This window comes from Mustela putorius, unplaced genomic scaffold (genome assembly GCF_011764305.1).
Source record: "Mustela putorius furo isolate JIRA1106 unplaced genomic scaffold, ASM1176430v1.1 tig00000407_pilon_pilon_pilon, whole genome shotgun sequence".
Lineage (NCBI taxonomy): Eukaryota > Metazoa > Chordata > Mammalia > Carnivora > Mustelidae > Mustela > Mustela putorius.
Window position 1 is genome coordinate 15,311,724 of NW_025421373.1, and position 20,617 is coordinate 15,332,340.

The 20,617-nt window shown below is 39.2% G+C and overlaps 1 protein-coding gene across 8 annotated transcripts; it reads right to left on the reverse strand.

Annotated features, from left to right (window-relative positions):
* Nucleotides 1-1,553: 1,553 nt before the first annotated feature.
* On the reverse strand, nt 1,554-19,777 carry TMEM267 (transmembrane protein 267). 8 transcript variants are annotated; one of them, XM_045079530.1, is made up of 5 exons: nt 19,208-19,600; nt 17,074-17,192; nt 12,927-13,024; nt 7,615-8,002; nt 1,554-3,477 (listed from the first exon to the last, which is right to left on the reverse strand). In XM_045079530.1, the coding sequence occupies exons 4-5, from the start codon at nt 7,924-7,926 to the stop codon at nt 3,142-3,144; spliced, it is 648 nt and encodes a 215-aa protein (XP_044935465.1). In that variant the 5' UTR covers nt 7,927-8,002; nt 12,927-13,024; nt 17,074-17,192; nt 19,208-19,600; the 3' UTR covers nt 1,554-3,141. The 8 variants fall into 8 exon arrangements, with proteins under 8 accessions (XP_044935465.1, XP_044935466.1, XP_004737984.1 ...); XM_045079531.1 differs by having other exon boundaries at nt 19,282-19,366; XM_004737927.3 differs by lacking the exons at nt 12,927-13,024; nt 19,208-19,600 and adding an exon at nt 19,678-19,777.
* Nucleotides 19,778-20,617: the final 840 nt, after the last annotated feature.

A 20,617-nucleotide genomic window follows, 5' to 3' on the forward strand; every position in this document is an offset into this window, starting at 1 on the left:
CCCAAATAGTGTCCCATTAGAGAGCAAAGTCAGGTTTTTAAAGCAAAAAAGTAAAGTTTGTATAGGTTGTTTACCAAAATTTTTTTTATTGGTTTTGAGGGCAGAAAGCTACTCTTGACTCAATATAATTGGTTACTAAGGCTATCACTAAGCAAAGTCTCTAACTATAGCAAGCTGCAGGTGTTCAGGCTGAGTCCTTGGAATATCTGCTGTCTGGCCCAGTTCAAAAGTTCATGGTTCCACCAGTAAGGATGTGCAAAAGGCCTACCTCCTTCATGGACTCCCGGCTGCATTTTAAAACCCCCTACACAAGGGACCCCATTTCATTTCACCTTCCACAGTATCAACTGGGAACTTGTTAGAAATGCAAGTTCTTGGGACCTATGGAGTCAAAACTCTGGAGGAAGGTTTCAAGGAACTCCTGTTCTAACAAGTCTTACAGATGATTCTCATGTATGTTAGAGTTTGAGAACCAGTGACCTAGAAAAAGTCAACATCTGAGATCTCAGAAATTAGCAATGTCCTCCAAAGAGGTATGGAGGACTGTTGTACTGGTGCATGGCTGATGTGATGCGGTGATGAGTCAGTGGTTAGAAGAAGAAGGGAATTTTTAGGTGAGTCATCTGATGACTGAGGGTAAAATCAAGGGTTGGAATAAAAGGAAAAAAGAGATCCAGCTGCTCATATCATCAAAGAAAGTGAAAGTGAGTCTGAGAGAGTAGCCTGTGAGGATAAGATTGAGAATGAGTAATATATTGGGATATCAAATGAAAGAAAACTGATACCTACGGTGGATAAAAGGTTTAGCCATGATAGCAGTGAGCCAGGACCAGAATAGCTCCTATTTCCTCTCCTCTTTAGTAGGGAAAATGGGAAAAACTAAGTAATTGTCAAAAGGAAAAGGAGCCAGGGAGTGTCCGCCTGATTGGAGGTGGTGACGGTAGCTGCCCAGGTTGAAGACAGGAGGTGAGGGAGGATATGTGGGAGTTTCAACTCAGCCCACCACTTAAAGGAAACTAGGCTTGAGGATGAGTGGAAAACAGTTCAATGGGTGAAGTTCTTCTGAGGAGTTAGCGTAACTAACATGCCTCAAGAAAACAGTAGATAAGGTCAGGTCAGTGGACCAGCCTCCATTAAGTGAATGGAGGACATCTAGTGGCTAGAGGAAACGCCTACATGCAAACCAGATAGAATCCAATTTTCAATATAATGTTGTATTGACACAAACTTTTTAAATAAGAAAAAAAAAAAAAAGGAAAATGGTGGCATGGGAAATTGGCTGTTCTATTTCTAGAGGATACAACCACAGCTGTTATAGACCATTTAGAGGACAAGGAGCATTTCTGACGGTAGAGAAAGGAACAAGGATAAACCCACACTTAAAATCTGTAGTTATTGTTTTGAGCAAGGAGTCATGGGCAAAGTGAATTCCCATCTAGTACAAAAAGTTAGAGGACAGTCCCCAAAATGCCAGAGTGACACTCTTAAATAAGGCCCTATATTTTAATGGTATTTCCTGGTTTGATACGGAGAAAGACAAAAGTAGAGTTTTATAACTTAGAAAAGGTGATACAAGATATATGCTTTATTTCCATTGATTTCTGAAATTATATACTTAAAAAATCTCTACCTTATTCAAATTTGCCCCCACTATATAATATTCATTATACCAAACAAACTGACACAATCATTGCTCATGAAAGATCTATTAGATTTACAATCTAATAGATTCTAAGACATAATTGATTGCAACTAATTGGTTAACAACAAAAAGAAAAACTAAAGAGTGTGAACCTTTACAACAATTTACAGAGCTCTGTTTAACTTAATAAATAAGAAAAATATGCTTTGGATAAGGCATTGCTTCAGCATCTCTCGGAGAATAAGGCACACAATCACTAGCATTACGAATCACAAATGTGTAAGAAAATCTAAAGACAGCAAATGGTACATAGGATACTGAAAAAAAAAAGCAAGTGCTGTTAGGACACTGACTTTTATATCAAAGGAATATTAAACTGAAAATGTAAAATTTTACAGCAACTAAATTTTCTTTCTCTAATAAAGGTCATCATTTTTAAGAGATCAACCTGCAAGAAGGAAGGCAAAACCAAATTTCCTTAAAATCCTTCATTTTGAAAAACCCATGTTTTGTTTCTCAGTATCAGGCAGGTATTTTAAAAATTATTTAACTGATATACTTTAAAATAGTGTGTAAACAAATTGGCAGCAACTAAAACAATTTTAATGGCACATTCAGGATTTTACATTTGAAGAAACTGGTTAAGTCCTTTTTTGTGTCGGTTCAAATTACATGGTTATAAGCCAAGTATCAATATTTTGTTAGCTTTTAACAAATATTTTGTCAAATTTAGTTACTTTTTCAGAACAGTTAAAACTGTAACACATGAGATTCTTGGACAAAGATACTAAAAAAATAATACTTGAGCAGTATGTTACTACAGTCAACATATTACAATAATTATTTCCTAAAGTGATTCCTGAAAAAAATCATCTAGATCTTCGGTTCGTTACTATCTCGTATGGGTATTATAATGATTTCTCACAAGGGTGCAGATAAGTATTCTGCCAGTAATCGCAACGCACTGAAGTATGTGGCCAATCACACCATTATCAGGACCAACAGACATGAAATACAGAAATGGGAGTGTTCACTCTACTTCTTAGCACGATCTCATTTATGTTGGCTGTTGCACTGTTGCAGTATCTCAGGAAAATGTGGCTACAAATGTGACTTTTTGCAAATTAGTAGCCCTATGATTTGATCTGTTCTTCATCCTGAAAGGGACTACCTCAAATGCATACCGAAAACTTAACAGGATCTGAATCTACTAGGATCTATTAGTAGAGCCAGGTAAACAGAAGAAACAAACAAAATCTCTCATGGGATAAATCAAACTCTAATATTGTACTAGTGTGTTACAGAAGAAAGAAGTAGAATTACAACAAATATATAATTTAATATAATTTTTAAAAAGTGTACATGCCTCCTGAGCAAGAAGATTCAGGAATTATAATAATTAATATAATATACTGTTAAAAATTCACTTGATAGTGTTAGCTCCCCTTAATTGTCATTATCAGAACCATCTGCTTCTTGAAGCCTGGCATACGGTTAGCTCAGACATCAATATGGATCCCATGTTTTGAAGACATCATTTGTCTGGTCCCTGTGAAATACATAACGAATGAACAGATGTGAGGTAAAGAGGAGGTGATGACAACATAAAGCCAGAATGGCAAAGGAGAGGTTTTTCCAAATGGGCATATCCACAGGCCATGACGAATTCCATCTCGGATATGATGTGATGTCCAGGATATAAATAACATCCAGGGAAGAAAGCACCATGAGTCCTTGAGCTTGAAAAGGTGCATAGTAAACCTCAGGGTCAGAACCACAACTGGAATGACAGTAGAGCAGTGAAGAAAAGGTCTTCGTGGAAGAGTCAAAGCAGCCTGCCGGGGAGAGCAGTAGCTAGCATCATTTCCTTCTTGGCAAACAAAATTTGGTAGATGCTTCTTAATATTCTAAAACATTTTCTAGGAGTCTATTAGAAATACAATGGAAACATTTTCTGTGTCACCTCTGAATACTTATGAAGCAAAGAAAAGTGAGTGGGAAATTCTTTGAAGATCTCAAGAACATGGTGATTAATTTTGTAATGTTTCCTATTATTTGCTTAGAAAAGTCACAATACAAATGTAATTTATATACCAAATGTATGGTTTGTGTAAATTTGGTTTTAGGGAATTATCTGGGGCCTCTAAACATTGAAAAAAAATCTCACAAGTGAATAAAATATTCTTCTATTAATAAAGACATGAAAGGGAAATGTTTTTGTTGTAACCATTTTATACTAGCCTTGAATATTTTCAGAATGCACTTACAACATTTAGAAAGAGTCTATTATTTTAAAAAATTATTATAAAGCTGAGTTAAACTCCAGTAAAAATGTTAAACCATTATAAAAAATGTAATCAATAACTTAACAAATGAAAATTTCAGGGTTAATCCCTGAATGATTCTTGAGTGAGGTTTTGTTCTCACATACTCTAAAGGCTAATTTTCAATAAGATAATTTTTACATAAAAAGGAAGCTAAGAAACATGGGGGGTTAAGGGGATAGAAGAAGAATCAATGAAACAAGATGGGATTGGGAGGGAGATAAACCATACGTGACTTTTAATCTCACAAAACAAACTGAGGGTTGCTGGGGGGAGGGGGGTTGTGCGAAGGGGGGTGGGGTTATGGACATTGGGGAGGGTATGTGCTTTGGTGAGTGCTGTGAAGTGTGTAAACCTGTACCCCTGGGGATAAAAATATATTATATGTGTATTAAAAAAAAGGAAGCTAAGGGTAAAAGATTGTCTAAACCAAATCTCCCCACACATCCTCAAAAACATTACAGACAAGGGCAAATAAAACTATACCAAACCCCACTCAGCACAGACACAAGTCAGAGGGTGCCCAAAACTTCAAACACTCTCAAGTATTAAAATACAGACTAAATCAGTGCACTTTCTCTCACACTTCCACCACAAGCCAGGAAAGATGAAGGGACCTAAGACTGATCTATAATTACCACTGGAAAGAGAAACACTGGAAAGGGTCCTAGTTGATCAGAGCACTGGCTACAAAGCAAGGACTTAAATGTGTGAATAATTCAAGGCTTTAAAAGGCCTTGGTTCTGAGGGAGAGGATGGCAAAAATGAAGGGGGAGAAATCATTTGGACACTAGGTGGTAAAGAAGAAAAGGCGGAGAAAAAAAAATCGGTCCTTATTAAAAAAAAAACAAACAACAAAAAACTAGAGGCATAACTTCCCACCATTAAAATACAAGGCATCTGTCTATTAAAGAGACTAAATGAAACAAGATGGGATTGGGAGGGAGACAAACCATAAGTGACTCTTAATCTCACAAAACAAACTGAGGGTTGCTGGGGGGAGGGGGGTTGGGAGAAGGGGGTGGGGTTATGGACATTGGGGAGGGTATGTGATTTGGTGAGTGCTGTGAAGTGTGTAAACCAGGCGATTCACAGACCTGTACCCCTGGGGATAAAAATATATTATATGTTTATAAAATATAAAAAATTAAAAAAAAGAGAGACTGTACCTTGCCACCATGTGCAGTCACATGATCCTTAAACCAGTGTCTTTAACTCTCACCTACTGACTGAATATCAAAGAGTTTATGCTACATTCTTCTTCCTTCTCCCTATTTTTAGCTGTTTTATTTCTACTTTGGCAGAACACATAACATTTCTGCACTGTTAGTTTTTTTCCCTAAGATTTTATTTATTTATTTGTCAGAGAGAGAGAGAGAGCACAAACACCGAGCAGCAGAGGGAAAAGCAGGCTCCCCGCTGAGCAAGAAGCCCAATGTGGGGCTCTATCCCCTGACCCCGGGATCATGAACCACCCACATTTCTATATTGTTATTCCAACCTTGTCTCCACCTTGGTTTTTCCTTGCACAGCCACACTGAACCAGGCTCCTCAACAGCAGGGTAGGGCGAGGAAGCCTGTGGTAAGCCCTAACTTGGAAGAGAGCGACAGTCTGAAGCTGAAGTTACGTTCTGGATGTTTGGAGTTACACTGACTCTTTACATTTTCATTTGTGAAGTCTATTTAAATTAATAGATGCTAAAGAAGAAACAAGAAATTTGTTTGTTGTCTGATGTGTAAAATCTCAATCTAGATTTTTCATTCATAGAAAAATAATGAAAAATGAAAAAAGAAGAGGACATGATCATAAAATCAAGGAAGTAAAAATAGATCACTGATAAATGGAAGGAACAATAGACACTTAAAACTTAGTATCATTGGGGCGCCTGGGTGGCTCAGTGGGTTAAAACCTCTGCCTTTGGCTCATGCCCTGATCTCAGGGTCCTGGGATTGAGCCCCACATCAGGCTTTCTGCTCACTGGAGAGCCTGCTTCCCTTCCTCTCTCTCTGCCTGCCTCCCCACCTACTTGTGATCTCTCTCTGTCAAATAAATAAATAAAATCTTAACAAAAAAAACCTTAGTATAATAAATACTTATTTTAGTTTTGGTATTTATTACTAATGATCACATACAATCTTATGGTTAATGTGAAAAAATGTTTAGATTTCATTAAAAAAAAAAAAAGGATCAATACCAGCACTGTGCTACCCTAATATGCACTATCTCATTTAATCCCTGTAACAGTTGTATGAGTTAGGGATTATTTCACAGAGGGGGAAGCTGTGGCTCACAGAGGCCAAGTAGCTTCCCCAGGTTGTACAGGGGGTAAGGGGGAGACTGAATTTGTCTCTCTGGCTTATATTCTCAACACTACTGCTTCTAAGTGAATCAAAGAATAAATACAGTATGGAGCCTAAATGTTTTTTTTTTAATTACACTAAGTTCTAGATGAATGCATTTATGAACCACACTTTTTATGATGCGTGATAGCTTATCCCAATCTCTACTAACATTGACTGTGAACTATTTGTCGGGGTCTGTCCGTTAACATGCCCATTTAACACACATGAGTGCCCTGTGAGGTAAGCAATGACAGAACCCACACTTTACAGATGAGGACATTGAGACTTAAAGAAGAAAGCGCTCTGCTAACACCAAGTACTAGAATTCAAACTCACGTCTTCTGATTCCAATCTCAAATACATGTTATTAATTTGTCTTTAATCAGGAATTACTGATTCCTTACTGATTAAGTTTTTTAATAAGTAAGACAACCTCTGAGAAATACCTGGTATGTGACACCTAAAAGGAAGAAATGATCATTTCTCATTCATTCAACAAGTATCTACTGAATGCCTACTAGATGAGCCAGGCATTGTTCCAGGCCAGTGGTGAATAAAGCAAAGTCCTTGCTCTGTGAGTGTTTACAGATCATAAACACAGAAAAGGTAGGAAAATCTGTTGACACTTAGAGAATATTATCTGAACTGTATTTCAGGCTTAGTTCATTTGCAAAGCCAACAGGTCACTGGATAGCTAAACACCTCATCGAAACTCATCAACGTTCTCCACCAGGGACTGTGCCCTAATCAGCCCATGGAAATGCACACCTTTGGCCCCTCAAGGGACTGGGGAATGAATCCACTGAAGTCATTCTCCAGGACTAAGAATCATCTTAAAGCTCTTCTCCTGTTAGGGAACACTAAGAAGCCACATACTAACTGTGAAACATGAAGAATAAGGGGGAAATTATAAGTATGGTCCTGAAGAAAGAACAGTGAAAAAAGACCCAGGAGAGCCCTGAGAATGATCCCCATTACTTTAAGCTAGTTGATTAATGTGTCCTTTAAGACTTGGCTATGTACCATCCTCTGTAAAGTCAGCACAGAACTTCCCAGGTCCATTTACTGAGTCCTTAGCTCTGTATGCATCCTTGGCACTTGGTGATGCCAATGACTTGATTAGTGATATGTCTGTGTTTGCCTTCAGGGAAGTACTAAGTACTCAAAAAAAACAACTGGATGAATGGGCTTCCTTATTTTAAAATAAGGATAATCTTCTCTAGCTCTAAAAGGATGCTATGAAGATCAATATAAAGGTGCTAAAGAAATTAAAGACCAGAAATATTAAACATATATGTTTCTTACCTTTAAAGATAAAGATCCAGCTAGAAAAAAGTGGTCTACATCAATAACAGAGGCTAAAAATCCAGCTAAAATGATTTCTCCAAAGTCAGTTGTCTTCTTGACGCCAATGACGATTGCCCACAACCACATGCCAATCACACAATGTATGGCGTTATCCGAGAGGGCTCGAAGCCAGTCATTTTGCTGAATTATGGAAAACTGAAGAAGTCTGTCGGCTACTAGGCAAAACATCCCCAGACCAAGGCTGGAAATAAGAGACTCTGTGCTGCAAGACTGGAGTAAAGCATGGGTCTTCTCAGCCTCAGACGCCATCACAGACAGTATGTCAGTATATACTAAAAGCCATCAGGAAACAAACAGCTTATTCTTATTTACATTCCCAGTCACCCTAAAATAGAACAAAGAAGAAAATGTTAATGCGTATAACATTTCAATAAGCAATAATCACACCTTGGATAAACCTCATTGGCTACGATACCACTACCACGCAAAGCTTAATGCCATGAAACATTTAAACAAAACAGTCTCAGCAATAATTTCACAAATACAAAACCAAGCTGTGGGGTGCCTGGGTGGCTCAGTGGGTTAAGCCTCTGCCTTCGGCTCAGGTCATGATCTCAGGGTCCTGGGACTGATCCCCACATCAGGCTCTCTGTTCAGCGGGGAGCCTGCTTCCCCCACTCTCTCTGCCTGCCTCTCTGCCTACTTGTGATCTCTGTCAAATAAAATAAATAAAATCTTAAAAAAAAAAAAGAAAAGAAAAAGAAAACCAAGCTGTAAAAACTGTTATTTCTTGTTTTTAAACAGTTATCAGTAATCTCACTTTATTTTTCTCAGCTTCACTGAGATATAATTAATAGAGAACACTTACTAAGTTTAACATGTACACTGTGATGGTTTCATATACAAACATGTTGTCAAATGATGACCGCAATAAGGTTAGTTAACATTTCCATGATCTTACATAGTTACCTTTTTGTGCATGTGGTGAGAACATCTAAGACTACTCTCCTAGTGCTTTCAAATATAACAAAATTGTACTTTTACATGTTATATACAATATGCCATGCAGCCCAAAGAGAATAGGTTAGCTTTATAGGAACAACAACTTTGAGGTCATCAAATAGTTCTATTGCTCAGTAATGTGTGCTACATGGTAGTGGGCAACTATTGTGTTTGTGTACTCAGCAACTATTTTCCAAACTTCTGAAAACAGCATCTCCTTTTTTAAGGAAAACTGCTCATCACAATACCCAAACTCTGGAGCTGGTCGATTAGAATTCTCTGTTTCTCTTATCAGTAGTAGTAATTAGTTAGCAATTACTAATGAGTCATCATTTTCTAGTAGTGATTAGACTGGTAATAAATAATCTGGTCATTAAGGTGATCCAGGCTGGACTAATCAGATTTCCTTCTAGAATTTTCTCTTCTTACAGACCTGGATTCCACTACGTAGAGCAGCCTAAAAAAAAAAAGAACCTAAGGACATTAATTCCTCAGGTTCAATCTTCAAGTTTCTCAGAGCTGCCTTAGCTCTTACAGCTTACCGTTTACTTCTATGACCTAACCCAGCATTCTTCCAATAAATCCCTTTTTCTTTTGTTGCCTCTAACCACAGAACTTCAATTGGTAAAAAGGTAATCATAATTCTGTGCTGAGTAGTTAACTGGCATAGAATACTGAAATCATTTGTCCAGTTAAAGTTATCAATATTATGTGATACCTGAAGTTTTTGTTTTGTACTGTTTTAATTCTGCAACTAAAGAATAACTAAATGATGTATTAAGAATTATTCAATTACCATTTCATAATTAAAAACTACCCATAGCTCATTTTGTAGGGGAACACAAAAAACCTAGAACAGGAAAACAACTTGGAAAAAGATGAACTAAGTTGAAGGACTTACACCATCTGACTTCAAGTCTTACATAGCTGCAGTAATTATGACAATGCAGTGTTGGTATAAGGGCGGACAAATAGAGCAATGGAACAGGATGGAAATGGAAAGTGGGATCAGGGGACGCCTGGGTGGCTCAGTTGGTTAAGCAGCTGCCTTCGGCTAAGGTCATGATCCCAGCATCCTGGGATGGAGTCCCGCATCGGCCTCCTTGCTCGGCAGGGAGCCTGCTTCTCCCTCTGCCTCTGTCTGCCTGTGCTCGCTCTCTCTCTCTGATAAATAAATAAAATCTTTAAAAAAAAAAAAAAAAAAAAGAAAGTGGGATCAGAAATAGATCCTGGGCAGCTCAGTTGGTTGAACACTTGACTCTTGATCTCAGCTCAGGTCTTAATCTCAGGATTGTGAGTTCAAGCCCTGTGTTTGGCTCCACACTGGTTATCAAGCCTATTTAATAATCATAATTATAAATTTTAAAAAGAAATTAAAAAAAAAGAATTAGGTCCACACATGCAAAAGCAAGTAAATAGAGAAAAGATGGTCCTTTCACTAAATGGTGCTGGAACAAGAGGATATCCATATACAAAAATAATGAACCTCAAACCATACTTTACTCCAGTATACATTTATTAAGACAAAATGGATCACAAGTTTTAAGATAAAACATAAAATTATAAAAATTTTGGAAGGAAAGAGAATATTTTTGGGTCCTTAGACTGTGCAGAACTTTCAGAAACAACATCAAAAGTTCGATCTGTTTTTTAAAAATCGATAAACTGAACTTCATCAAAATTAAGAATATCTGCTCTTTGAAAGACTATGTTAAGAGAATGAAAAGAGGGGCGCCTGGGTGGCTCAGTGTGTTAAAGCCTCTGCCTTCTGCACAGGTCATGATCCCAAGGTCCTGGGATCAAACCCCACATCAGGTGCTCTGCTCAGCAGGGAGTCTGCTTCCCCCCACCCCCGCATGCCTCTCTGCCTACTTGTGATCTCTGTCAAATAAATAAATAAAATCTTTAAATATATATATATATATGTATGTGTGTGTGTATATACTTTATTATCAATAACAACAGCAGGCTTTCATGTAAAAGGAGCACTCTGAAAACAAGAGTTTATAGAGATCATGCCCCTCTTCACCCAAAAAGGTTATCTGCAAAAACAGCATGTGATTAATACCAAAAATAAATGCCAAAAATACCGTGGGGCAACATTAATAAACCTCTGAAAGAAAAGGATCATGACTCTAGGATTCTACCTAAATTAAATTACGACACCTCTGTGACAGTCATGAATTACAATAGTTTTGCCTTATAAATTATAACAGCTATATACAATTTCTGGGGGGAAAGGAATGGAGGAACAGACTTCTAAATTACTAGGGAGAAAGAAGAGGAATAAAGAAAACTTGATCAGTACAGCACAACAGAAAAGGAAAAAAAAAAAGACTTTACTGTCACCCCAACCCTCCCAAAAAAGCAAAAGGGACCAAACATCAAACACAAATACCACAATAAATGTGAACGTATTAAATTTATCTATAAAGAAACATATTGGGACAAAAGGAAACATCCAAGTTATTGTTCATAAGAAAATATCTCAAACAAAAAGTCTCAACAATATACAAAATCAAGAGATGAAAAAATATATATCTAGAATATAGAAGCCAAATAAAGCAGCCATGATAATATTAATATCAAATACAAAATTCATGGCAAAAGACTTAGTGGGATAAAAGGGGTAAAATATTCAAGTCATAGTAAAGTTAGATGCTTACAGGGCACTTGGGTGGCTCAGTTGGTTAAGCGTCTGACTCCTGATTTCAGCTCAGGTCATGAACTCAGGGTTTTGTGATCCAGCCCTGAGTCAGATTCCATGCTCACAGTGGAGTCTCCTTGAAAATCTTTCTCCCTTTCCCTCTGTCCCTCCCCCTGCACCTGCTCTCTCTTGCACTTTTGTTCTCTCTCTAAAAATAAATAAATAGAACCTTCAAAAAAAGATGTTTACATGACAAACTGCAAAGCAGTAAAATATGTAAAATATACCAAGTAGCCAAAAATAGGTATAGATAGTCTAAATAATATATAATTACAAGTTTGATTTCATATGCAGGTCTAAAATTACATATTTTACACAGAAAACACATTCCAAATGTCTATGAAACACTTACAAAAGCTAACTACTCATTTACTCATCTGTAAGAAAAACTTTAATACAATCTAAAAACTGGAACTGTTCAGACCAAATTCTCTGACCACAGTGCAATACGATTCATCACTTTTAAACTGGATAAAAAGAAAAATAGAGTGGCCTAGTTGGCTCAAAGAAACTAAGCTTAAATGATGGTTCAAATAATACCTTTAGAGCCAAAAGACTTGGTTCAAGTATTTATGCTCTATTTTAGGAAGGAAAACAAAAGTTCAGAGAGCAAGGACTCAGTCAAGTTTGTTCACTACTATACCTTTTATGCAAACTAAGTGCTCAATAAGTGTTGAATGACTTCATGAAAAATCTTCATACACTGGATCTGTTATCCAGCAGGAACTGCATATTAAATACTTTTAAAGGTATTCAGCAAAATGTAATGTCCATTCCTGGGATCTGCATTTTTAGCAAGTATGAATACCAAGTAATTTCTATATTCACTAAACATTGAGGAAACACTAGTTTACTAGAAACTAAAATGATGAAAACCAAGAGACAATTACCTTAAATTTAGAAATAGTATAGCTATTAGGGCACCTGGGTGGCTCAGTGGGTTAAGCCGCTGCCTTCGGCTCAGGTCATGATCTCAGGGTCCTGGGATCGGGTCCCGCATCGGGCTCTTTGCTCGCCAGTGAGCCTGCTTCCCTCTCTCTCTCTCTGCCTGCCTCTCTGTCTACTTGTGATCTCTGTCTGTCAAATAAACAAAATGTTTAAAAAAAAAAAAAGAAAAGAAAAGAAATCATATAGCTATTAGAATATTGTTCTGGCAGTTTCATTCCATGTAAGGAAGCAAGGAAAAAAAGAGGGAGGGGGAAAGAAAATGTATCATTACCTTTCCAGCAACAAAAAGATAATTACATTAGTTTGCAAGTGAAAATGACTGCTGATTCAAGAGAATCCATTGAAAATCATTAGAATTTAAGTTGTAAATGGTGGCTAATTCAAGATAAATACTAAACTAATCTTTATAACAGACAAGCCATCATCAATGGGAAAGAATATTCACAATGGTAATAAAAACCCAAATACCAAGGGATAAACTAAACAAGAAATATTTATGAAGAAAACAATAAACCTGTATTAAAGGACAGAAAGATCAATCAATTGTACTATGTCAGCTCAGCTTAGCTAAAAGCACAGATTCCAAAATTCCCTTCCTTGTGAAGTTCCTGTCTTATTGCATGTGGAGCTTGCATATGATCTGTTAGCTCACCCTGTTGGCACGGGAAGCGGGCTGGCTTGCAGCTCCTTCAACTTCTCCAAATCCTGGGTCTGCATGTGCAATCCCAGGGTCAAGAGTGCTAGCCTCTCCTGTAGATCACCCCCAGTATCAATGCAGATTCCATTTGGTCCTTGCTCTTCTTCACATCCACTTTCCCTTCTCGACTGTGTCTGTCTACCTGTCTACCTGTCTATAACTACTTCAGGCTCAACAACGGACTCAGAGGCAGGAGTCTGCCCAGACTGCTTTCTCAGCCCCCGCAATTATAGAATGTCTAATCCCTGTATAAATCCCACACTCTTTGGCAGGAAAAGTAGTTCTGCTTCTTTAATGGAACCTAACTAGCACAAGACACCCAGACCATTTTACTGACTAAGAAGACAACATCGATGGTGCTATTCTCCTCAAATGGAATCTATAAATTTAATATCATTCTAAATAAAATCATACTGGGATTTTTCTTTTAGGAACTTAACAAGGTGTTTCTAAACTTCATTGAGGAAAGTTAATGACAATAAACTTGGAAAAGCAGAGTAACATAAGTATTGAAAGGTGAATACCAGAAATCGAATCAGTGTGTGTGTTGGGGGGGTGGGGAATGTGTATATAATACTAAACGATTAGAGGAAAAATTATTATTTAATTCCAATCCTGTATCAGTTAGGATTCTTAAGTGCATGGAAAACAAAACACTTGGACAGTACATGCAAAAACACTTTATTAAAAGGATATTGGGAGGGATGCCTGGGTGGCTCATTCAGTTAAGCCACTGCCTTCAGCTTAGGTCATGATCCTGGGGTGCTGGGATCGAGTCCTCCATCAGGCTACTTGCTTGGCAGGAAGCCTGCTTCTCTCTCTGCCTCTGCCTGCCACTCTGCCTGCCTGTGTGCTCTCTCTGACAAATAAATAAATGAAATCTTAAAAAAAAAAAAAGTAAATTGGGAAATCACAGATTTGCCAGGCTTCAGTGCTATGCCTCAAGAGCCTCAGTGAAAATGACATCAACAACTTGTCCCATGAAGACCTCCCCACCATTGAGCCCAGCTTCCACTGCCTAACCTGTCACCAGATATTACCACTGGCACTGCACCAGTGCAGACAGGGCTATCTGCTGCTGCCTTGGAAGACTGTTGGCAGTATTTGCTTATTTTGGGGCACCTGGTGGCTCACTGGGTTAAAGCTTCTGCCTTTGTCTCAGGTCAGGATTCCAGGGTCCTGGGATAGAGCCCTGCATCGCATTGGGCTCTCTGCTCAGCAGGGAGCCTGCTTCCCTTCCTCTTTCTCTGCCTGCCTCTCTGCCTACTTGTGATCTGTCTGTCTGTCAAATAAATAAATAAAATCTCAAGTATTTGCTTATTTGATTTCATATAATATTTAGAGGGGGGCAGGGTATGTGTCCAACTGGCTAAGCCTACATCAAATGACCAGCTGCAAGGGAGGTTGGAAAAGAGTATTTGGCCTTCTCGGCACATATTGTAGAAAGTGGGATCTGTTTCTTTCAGTCACATAAGAACAGCATACTCACAAATATACTATGCTGGACAGGAAGAGGAGTGCATGCTAGTAGTTAATCTGCTAGGCTTTAATTGCTAAGTAGTACTGGAGAGAGTCAATCCTCAGATGAAAACTGAGATTGGATCATGGGTTCAACCTGCAATGCATAGTTTAATACAATAGAGCTGTTTAATCAAACTCTAGGTTTGGGGTTCCTGGGTGGCTCAGTGGGTTGAAGCCTCTGCCTTCAGCTTGGGTCGTGATCCCAGAGTCCTGGGATGGAGCCCCACATCGGGCTCTCTGCTCAGCAGGGAGACTGCTTCCCCTCTCTCTCTGCCTGCCTCTCTGCCTACTTGTGATCTCTCTCTGTCAAATAAATAAAATCTTAAAAAAAAAAAAAAAAAGAAAACAACTCTAGGTTTTAAAATGTCACATCCACATGGACCAGAGTTTTGCAATATTAATAGAACATTTCCCTAATTAAATTAAGAACAGGAATCAGTTTTGTTGACTAGCTGCCTGGAAAATGTCTATGATTTGATAGCTTTGGTAATCAGTTTAGTTATCAAGTTTGGGATATTTACATGAATTTGTAAACAAACTTTTATATAGTTCAGCTACGTTGATTTTTAGAGAGGAGGTCAAAATTATCCTTAGTTTATTTTCTGGAAAAAGTTTTAAAATCTATTTATTTGTCAGAAAGAGAGGGAGAGAGAGCACAAGCACAGGGAGCAGCAGGCAGAGGGAGAAGCAGGCTCCCCGCTGAGCAAGGAGCCTGATGTGGTGCCCGATCCCAGGAGCCTGGGATCACCACAGGAGCAGAAGGCAGCTGCCTAACTGACTGAGCTACCCAGGCAACCCCAAAATAGGCAGATTTAAATACAAAAAAAAAAAAAAAGTTATATATGGCTATTTAGCATGGCATTATTATAAGGAAAAATTAGAAACTGTTATGTACAAAGTCACTAGTGATGAGACTAGTGAAATAAATGCCACAAAATTATGCAACCATTAAAAAGTAACTATAATAACTATTCCCATCTTTACTGGCATGGAAAGATACTCAACATATTAAAATTTAAAAGGAAGTCTATAAAATATGTAAAATGTTAATTTTTGTTAAAAATATGTACATATACTGCACATTTTAAAAATACAGAAAACAATAGACTTGGTTTATATTTCACCCATGGGCTTACATATGATTAGTACTTTTCCCCCCTTTCTTGGATTCCCTAAACATTTTCTTTTCTTTTCTTTTCTTTTTTCTTCAAGAGAGAGGGTGCTTGAGCAAGAGAACACCTGAGTTGATGGGTGAGGGGGAGGGCAAGGGTGAAGGTGGCAGATGGAGAGGGAGAGAGAAAATCTTAAGTCGCTCCAAGCCCAGTGTGGAGCCAGATGCTGGGCTCCAAAGCAGGGCTGGATCTCACGACCCTGAGATCACAACCTGAGCAAAAACCAAGAGCCAGATACTTACAACTGAGCCACTCAGGTGCCCATAATTCCCTAAACATTTCCAATGTCTTCCTATTATGACCACAAAACAAATAGAGCTACTCTGAAATTAGTAAGAAGTCATTAAATAACTCAGACCAGGATGCTAAAGTCAGTCCCTTAAAGGTGTAATTTTTGAAAAGTAGAAATATACTTATAACATTATAAATATCTATTAATAAAAATAATACATAACATCAATAAAATAAAATTTTTATATAATTCTTATAAGTCAAATTGATAATATAAAAATAATTTTTATATTTATGTATTAGTTGACATAGGCAAAGTCTGTACCAAAGATTTCTCTATCTGCAGGTAAAATAAACTTATAGATTCCTTTAATTCTTTCATATTATGAAGACTTGCTTTGCACAGAACAATAGTTTCATTAATGATAACGGAGTCTACAACAATCCTCAAATTCTTGGCCATTTGCAATAATGAAAATTGTTCTGAAAAGCACTAAGATTAGGCTAAAGTGTACAGATTCTTCTAGGATGAGGAAACGAGTGACTTCAATGTACTTTCAAACAAGACCAAAGTGAAAAAATGCAAAAGATACCTCCAAGTCATGAAACCTTTCTATAAACCTCAGGATTTACAGTTCCATAAATTATGAATCATTTGCTTCTACTTTACAAAATAAACTCTTGAAACTTGCATGGATTTAGTCAACCAGTTTAAAGGTTCAGTGCATATAATTTTAAGTTTTATAAAATATCCCTTTGCACCAAGGATAGATGCCAGTATCCACTTAGCTGGATGGGAACTGGGACATACAAACCTCACTTAATGACCACGCTGGAGAGGTGCTACACTAGTAGCAACATTCCCCTCCTTCAGTAAGCTGTGGCCTACAATTTAGCCCAAAGAAGAAAGAAGGCCATTCAGGTGGATGGGTCTAAGAATGTAGGCTGGACACACTTACACAAAAGCCCAACAGAAAACTATTCAAACTATGCTCAAATCTGTATTTATTACAAATTTATGTTCAAATCTTATCCCAGAAAGGAACAAATATTAAGAGGTCATTATCCACTTAACTGCAAATTGCATGATGTCACGCTAAAGCCGCTGCATGACATCCACCTTCTTTTACTCTTGGAACAATTTTTATCACCCCAAAATATATTTAAATGTTACTAACCTTGTGTTTAACATAAGTTCAGATTCTAAAAGAATGAGGTAGCTTATGATATGTTACGAGCAAAGTGAAACATCAAAAGATCACTTCAAGTACTTAAGTGGTGATCCCAATTTAGTGACCTGAAAAAGAAAACCTTATTGTTTATAAAAATATATCATGCTTTGTGAAAAGGAACACATACACCTAATGGGGCAACACAAAATGCATCTTATAAATGGAAAGTATAAAGAAGTTTGCTTGACAAGAGAGAAACAAAAAGCTAATGAGTAAACATGGAAGTAGATCCTTCAGCCACAGTCAAGTTTTTAGGTGCCCAGAGCCCTGCAAACATCTGGATGCCAACTGCATGGGCCTTTGGGCTGGAAACACCCAGCTAAGCCCTTGCAAAGTCTGAGCCAACAGAAACAATGAGATAATGTTCGTTAAATGTTTTAAGCCTCTAAGTTTTGGGGTGACTTGTTATATAGTAGTAGGTATCTAACACAATACTCTTTCCATTTTTATAAAGGTATAATTGTGGTTCCAGAAACACAATTCTGACATCTATTCCACTCTATTAGTGCATAGATTTAACATCTTTGGCTTAGATTCTGAGGATAAGAAAAAAACACATTTGAGGGGGGGGAGAAAGAACATTAATAATTGTATTATCTTTATTTATTGTCTCTAAGACACCCAAGTACACCCATTTTTCTTCATACCTTTTTCTTCTTTTTGCCACTTCCTTCCCTCTCCTACAAACAGAATGGACCCTGAAACCTCAAAAACTGTAAAATAACTTTGTTTAGTCTACATACTTACTTTTGTTGGGTAGTTCCCTCAAGAGTAATTATAATTTTCTTTTAAGCCTCTCATGCATAAAATCTAATGTGCTAAAGGTATTTAATAAATATTTCATTGCATTAAAACAGGGGGTAAGCCGGTAAGCAACCCTCAGCTTATGAACTAAAACTACTTTGGGGATGACATCTTATCTCATAATAGCATAACAGGTCCTTATGACATGCAGCCACTTTCTACAACGGTCAAAGTGCTACACTGCATTCCATTATAGTAGAATGTCATCAACGATGAGGTCTTTTAAGTATACATAGTAGTAATCGTCAATTCCACAAACGTAATTAGCCAGTTACTTTAATTATACACGACTGTGCACTTTGTTAATAATCTTAGGCAAATATTTCTGTCAAAACAAACAAATTCCCCCCAAATTCCCCTGCTTCACTCGCCCCTCACACAAATATTTACAAAAACCTGAGGTAAAAGCACTTCAAAATCTGATTAACTACCTACAGTATTGCTTTACATGTCTTTTTCAATGCCAGTGCTGTAGAAGTTAATATATTTAATTTTTTAAATTTTAATTTTTAAAAGTAATCTCTACACCGAATGCGGGGCTTGAACTCACAACCCCAAGATCAAGGGTCACACAAACCACTGCCTGAGCCAGCCAGGCGCCCCTAATATAGTCAAATTTTTAATTCTATAATGCCCAGAGCAGGTGCCAAATATAACGCAGTAATTTGCAAAGGACAGAAACACAAATCCTGCTCAGTTTTACAGAAACTTTTTCTAGCCGGAATATAAGATGTTTAGTTCCTACATGTACCATTAGGAATAAAACATACAATTCTCAATTTAAACATATATCAAGTCTCAGCAAATTTCCCAAATCATTCTTGCCCAAGGCTGGTGTGATGCAATAATTTTAAAATGCCGATTAAGAAAAGAGGGCAGGAAGCCCTGGCGTCAGAGGAACCCCGCATTTCCCAGGCAAGCAAGGTACTACTCTGTCACACTTAGAGTATTCACGCCTCCAGGGACCCGGGGCGCGTGGGACTCTCGTGCCTGTTGGAGGGCAATGGGCAGCTCCTGCAAGACCCCCGTCAGCCCTCTCTGGGCCAGGGACACGCCAGGGACACGCCAGGGACACAGAGCCTAGGCGAGGACTGGGTGGGTGCCTGTGGAATCTCGAAGGCTCCACGAAGCCCAAGGAAGACGCCGGGGCTTCGCGCACATCCCGGCATCGCCGGACAGTGCCGAACGTCCAGCACACCCCGCTGGCTCTCGGGCCCCGCGCGTTCGCCGCCCCTGACGCCCTCCCCATCCGGAACCAGGAGCTACGGCTTCCCACCTCAGGACGCAGCTTCGCGGAGTCGGCTCAGTCCCCCTCCCACCCGGGCCCTCCCGGAGCTCTGCCGCGCCCACCTTCGGCTTTCCACCCGGCAGCCCGCAGCGCGAACGGCGGCTCCGCCCCTTTACCCGCCCCTCGGCCGAAACCATAGAGACGCCGGCCTCCGGCCAGAGCGGCTCCAGCCCCCAAGCGTCGGCCGAGAGGACGCCGGGATACTGGCCCCATTCCTAACGGACGGGAACCGATAGGTCGGTGTTCTTTGTAGCTGGTGATGGCTGCTACGAGTTCTTCCTCGTTGTGCCCCATAAGGAAAACTTTGGGACAGTGGAATAAGGCAGAGTGCCTTGTTGGCTTCCTCTATCAAACCTGGGCATTTCTTCTTGGCTTTGCCGGCGCCGTGCCCCAGACTTAGCCGCCGACATATCCACAACCCATCTTACTGGCGGCTGGGGACGGAGAAGTAACCTCACCTAATGTCGCATGCTCGGGCCCTATACCCAGACGCTAGAGCTAGGAGCCAAGGGCCATCTTGGGTCTGGAACGGGGAGAGGAATTTCCTGCTTCCTGTACTGGGTCTTTGAGGTTGGGCGCCGGAGTTTTTCACGAGACGGAGGGACCCCGCGGTCTTGCAGATCCGCCGCTCCTTAGCAGCGCTCCAACGCCGCCTTGGGGATTTCTTGATAATTATTCTTTGCCAGTTTGTGGGCGGACGGTGGGGGCTACACTTTATTGCGGCGGCAGTGACAGGGCTGGACCATTTAATCATGACTACTAAACGCACAGGAGTTGGGGAAAAGAAAAAAAAAACTGCATAAAAGGTAACTTGGCCTATTAGCCGGCCTTAAAATGCAGCTTTAAAAAAATTTTTTTTATTTATTTGACAGAGATCACAAGTAGGCAGAGAGGCAAGCAGAAAGAGGAGGAAGCAGGCTCCCTGCCTAGCAGAGCCTGATACAGGACTCGATCCGTGGACCCTGAGATCATGACCTGAGTTGAAGACAGAGGCTTAACCCACTGAGCCACCCACGCAGCCTGAAGTGCAGCTTCTTAATGGGAGTATGGCCAGGTCCCACCTGCCTTCCTGCCTGAGTGCACCAAGATGTCTAGCTTGGCCTTGGCTCTAGGAAGCGCTGGTGCAAAAGAATAGTTTCTAAAATGTGCATTGCTTTTCTTCTTCCTACTTACGGTTTTTCAAAATAAGGGTGAGAGGGAAAGCAAGGGCAGTAGTGAGAATATATTTTACAGTTGAAAGACAATTTTGTAGTAAAAAGTGAGATACTCATTTCAAGCACACTCCTAGGCCTGCCTCTCAGAACCCTAAAGTATGGCTCAGTTTCTCAGTGATAGAACTTTTCATTGCTTGTCACACCCTTGGCCTTTAGCCAGTGGAAAAGACTCAACTGAGATGGA